This window comes from Condylura cristata, unplaced genomic scaffold, assembly GCF_000260355.1.
Source record: "Condylura cristata isolate star-nosed mole 26May11 unplaced genomic scaffold, ConCri1.0 scaffold00025, whole genome shotgun sequence".
Taxonomy (NCBI): Eukaryota; Metazoa; Chordata; class Mammalia; order Eulipotyphla; family Talpidae; genus Condylura; species Condylura cristata.
Window position 1 is genome coordinate 30,421,751 of NW_004567126.1, and position 3,753 is coordinate 30,425,503.

At 67.1% G+C, this 3,753-nt stretch overlaps 1 protein-coding gene across 3 annotated transcripts in view; it reads right to left on the reverse strand.

Moving 5' to 3' along the window:
- Positions 1-3,753, reverse strand: part of APC2 (adenomatosis polyposis coli 2) — a 12,996-nt gene that overhangs the window by 631 nt on the left and 8,612 nt on the right. For all 3 annotated transcript variants that reach the window (XM_012729919.1, XM_012729920.1, XM_012729922.1), the window contains exons 7-14: positions 3,526-3,603; positions 3,240-3,338; positions 2,387-2,777; positions 1,938-2,033; positions 1,022-1,161; positions 645-722; positions 429-545; positions 36-250 (exon numbers count right to left, since the gene is read on the reverse strand). In XM_012729919.1, coding sequence (XP_012585373.1) covers positions 36-250; positions 429-545; positions 645-722; positions 1,022-1,161; positions 1,938-2,033; positions 2,387-2,777; positions 3,240-3,338; positions 3,526-3,603 — 1,214 coding nt within the window. The remainder of the gene's footprint in view (positions 1-35; positions 251-428; positions 546-644; positions 723-1,021; positions 1,162-1,937; positions 2,034-2,386; positions 2,778-3,239; positions 3,339-3,525; positions 3,604-3,753) is intronic.

Below are 3,753 nucleotides of genomic sequence, written 5' to 3' on the forward strand. Positions count from 1 at the left end.
CCCCTCCCCTCCCCGAGCAGCCCTGCCTTGCCCACCTGTAGTCCTCGCGAGTGGCGATGAGGCTGGACACATTGCGCAGGATGCCGCCGCCGCTCTCGATGATGGCCAGCGAGTTGCTCTGGCACTTGTAGGTCAGCGTGCTCACCAGGAAGCCCAGGGCCCCCTCCACCTGGCAGATGGCCGCCTTGTTCTCGGTGCTGTGCGCCGAGAGGTTCCACAGGGCGCTCAGCACGCTTTTCAAGGTGGACTCCTGGGCAAGAAGAGCGAAGGTCGGCGGTCAGCACGCGGCCCTCAGCGGGGCAGCCCCTGGCCCGCCTTCGTGGCGGGTCCCTCGCAGCGGAACTTCTGCACCGGGCTGTCCCTGACCCGCCCTGTCTGTGGCTCTGCTCCACCATGGAGGCCCCCCCGGGCAGGCCACTGGTGCCCACCTTGGAGGCCCGCAGGACACACTGCATCAGGGCGGTCATGCTGCCGACCTCCCGCAGCACCTTCTTGCTGTTGATGTCAGCCCGCCAGGACAGGTTCCGCAGGATGCTGGACACCACCTGGGGGGCACAGAGTGGGCAGGGAGCGCACCTCCCCCGCCGGGCTGGGCTATGTCACTCCGCGGGGTGGGGCAGCACCCCGTCCCGCCCCCTCGGTACCTGGTGGAGCTCCTCGCTCTCAGAGGCCAGCTGGGCCACGATGGCCTCCATGCAGCCCCGGCGTGCGCACAGCGTGGCCTTGGGGAGACAGGAGAGCCACACCTCGGTGGGGGCCTGAGGGAGACTGACCCCACTTCCAGCTTCCTCCCACCTTACCTAGCACCCACTAGCGCGGAATACCTGCCCCAGGCCCTTCCCCGCAGGGCAGTGGCAGAGGGCCAAGAGGATGGTGGCCTGGCCAGCGGAGTCCGGCCGCGGCCCCTCCCTCTCTGGGCCTCAGTCTGCCCATGTGTAAGCTGGGGGCAGCCGCCCCACCGCTCAGGCTGTCTCAAGGTTGGGATGAGGCCTAAGGAGGCTCAGGCCTACACCCCCGGCACCTTGTTGGCAACGTCCCCGAAGGTGAGGTTGGTGAGCGTCATGCCCGCGTAGCGGCGCAGAGCCAGCGTGAGGGGGTCTCGGGTCATCTTGTGCATCTGGTAGTCCACCTGCAGTAACTCCGCCACGGCCTGCAGCCCGCCTGCAGGGACAGGGAGGGGACGCGGCTGGGGACAGGTGGGGCCCCGGAGGGCCCTGCACACCTACCTCACCCCAGCCCCTGCCTAGCCAGTCCCCTGTCTAGACACCCATCCGCCTCGCGATTTGCTCTCCGTGAGTCCAGCGCTGCCCCCAGCTGCCCGCCCCCGTGCCCGCCCCCGTGCCCGCCCCTGTACACGGCGCCTTGGCAGCCAGCCCGGGCTGTGACTCGAGCCTGGATACTCGCCCCGCTTTTTGCCCAGGTCTCTGGCTCTCTGTCTGCTCCCAGGTCTAGCCACGCTTTCAGGGAAGCCCCCTGGTTCCCAACAGGACCCCCCAAATCACAGACATTGAGCACTAAGGGCAGGGTGTGCCCCGTATGACCGAGGCACAGCCGGTGGCCTGCTCAGCAGTCACTGGCAGATGACTGTCACACGATTCTTTGTTCACCAGGAAAGTCAGATCATCAGGGCCTCCCTGGTGGAGTTAAATCTCAGCACTGTCGCCACCAAGGCCTGAGTTCAATCCCTGGCCAGGGAGGGGCCCCGGGGCGCAGCAGACCTGGCCTCTCTCCCCGCCGCTCCCCTCAGCAGTGTATCTCAGTTGCCCCTTCTGATCTGCTCCCCGCTCTGCCTGGCGAATCCCTGACCTCCGCCCCGCACCTCTGGCCTGCGCCCCAGTTCCTGTATGCACACGTAAGCAAATGTCGGCACTATCCACGAATCCAACTGTGAGCCTGCCCTGGGCTAGTGGGGGGGCGCAGCAGCGGGGGGCACTCACCCAGCTCATTCATGGCCCGCCGGTACCCCTCGTCGAAGGACAGCTTCATCACAGCACAGGTGGCCTGGCAGATCTGGGGCTCCATGGGGACCGGGGCTGCGGCCGGGGAGCAGAGCCCGTCACTCCAGCTCCGTGCCCCGCCGCTGCACCCGGCCCCTGCATCCCGCAGGCCTGCAAGGGCCCCTCAAACCGCGGCATGAGGGCGGCTTGGGCCTCCGCCTCAGAGGCCCCGACAGCAGGGGGGTCGAGCCTCACTCAGCACGCGGAGGAAGACGGGGTGTCCGGCCCCCCTTTCAGCTGCGCTTTTGCCCTGCAGTCACTCTGCAATCACTGGCAAGAACTAGGGGAAGTCTGCACCCACGTTTTGGGGGTACCCCGCATCCACGCGGGCACGTGGCGCAGTGGCTGCTGCCCCTCGGGCCGGGCGGCCTGCGAGGGCCTGTACTCACCGCCGCCTGATCCTCCACCCTCCGGCCCACCGTCCTGCGCCTGCAGCCAGTCCCAGCAGGTCTCGCAGTAGGCCCGGATCTGCTCCAACACGTGCAGAACACGCATCTCTTTGCGTGCCAGGCCCTGGTCTGGCTGCGAGAAGACGATGTTGTGCAAAGCTGCATTGGCGCGCATGCGTGCATCCTTGGCTCCTGCTGCCCCGGAAGTCCCGTGGCCATCCCCGGACCCCGCCTCCGTGCCATGCAGGATCTGCAGCAGCAGCGGCAGGCAACCCGAGCGGCGCATGGCGACGCAGCTCTCGGGGGAGCTGGACATAGCCAGCAGCGTGCGAGCAGTGTCCTCCTGGTCACGTGTTGCCAGCATGGACAGCAGCCAGAAGACCACCTCCACCTGCGAGGGGCGGGATGGGTCAGGGTGAGGACCTGCACTCAGCTCAACTGGCCCCAGACAGCCTGCCTTCCCTCCCCAGCCCGGGGGCAGTGCCCCCACTCCTGGTCACCCCAAATGTGGTGGCGTTCCAGCCTAAGAGACTGCTTGCTCTCCCTACTAGCTTCACCCCTGGGGGGCGTCCACATGCACACACGACCCGGGGAACGGATAGTGGGTGTAAGTCACTGAGGTGACGCCCCCGGCCCATCAAAGTTGAAGTCCCACACATCGCCCTCACAGGCCTTCCAGGTGCTGCTGCCCAAACATGCAGGACAGATCCCCCTGCCCATACGGCCAGGCCCCAGTGGCCCCATTAGTCTTGAACCCCATGTCAAGAAGGGCTCCCACAGCTGGGGACACCTGGGCGGGTGAGCAGAGGCGGACCCCGGGGCACTGCATCCCCAGCACCTGGCCCTGCCGCACCTTGCTGTTGCCGGGCTGAGGGGCGCCATCCTCAGGGTGTGTGGGAACCTCAGTCTCAGGGTCTTCATCCACCTGCATGGGCTTCACGGCTAGAAGGGCCTGTCGGGAGAATGCAAGCCTGGGGTCCACCCGGAGCACCCCACAACGCGCCCTGGTCGCTGCTGCAGCCACATCCCCAGAGCGATGTGGGTCTGGGGAAGCTGCACACCAATTCCTGCCCGGGGCAGGCCCTGGGCCCCCTTGCCCGCCTGGGTCATCGCGTCTCCTGGGTTCTGCCTCTCGGTACCTGGGGCTCCGTCTGCTGCACCAGGTCCTGTGCCGACAGCAGCTCCTTGTCGATCTGCTCCAGGCGTGAGGCTCGGATCTGTCCAGGAGGGAAGAGCCGGCTAGGGCCATGCACGGCTGGAACTGACCCCCCAGCCCGCCGCTTCCTCCCTGAAATGGGTCCACGCTGCCCAAAGCCCACGGCTCTGACTCCACCTACACCCTGACTCACGACTGCCACCAGGTTGCA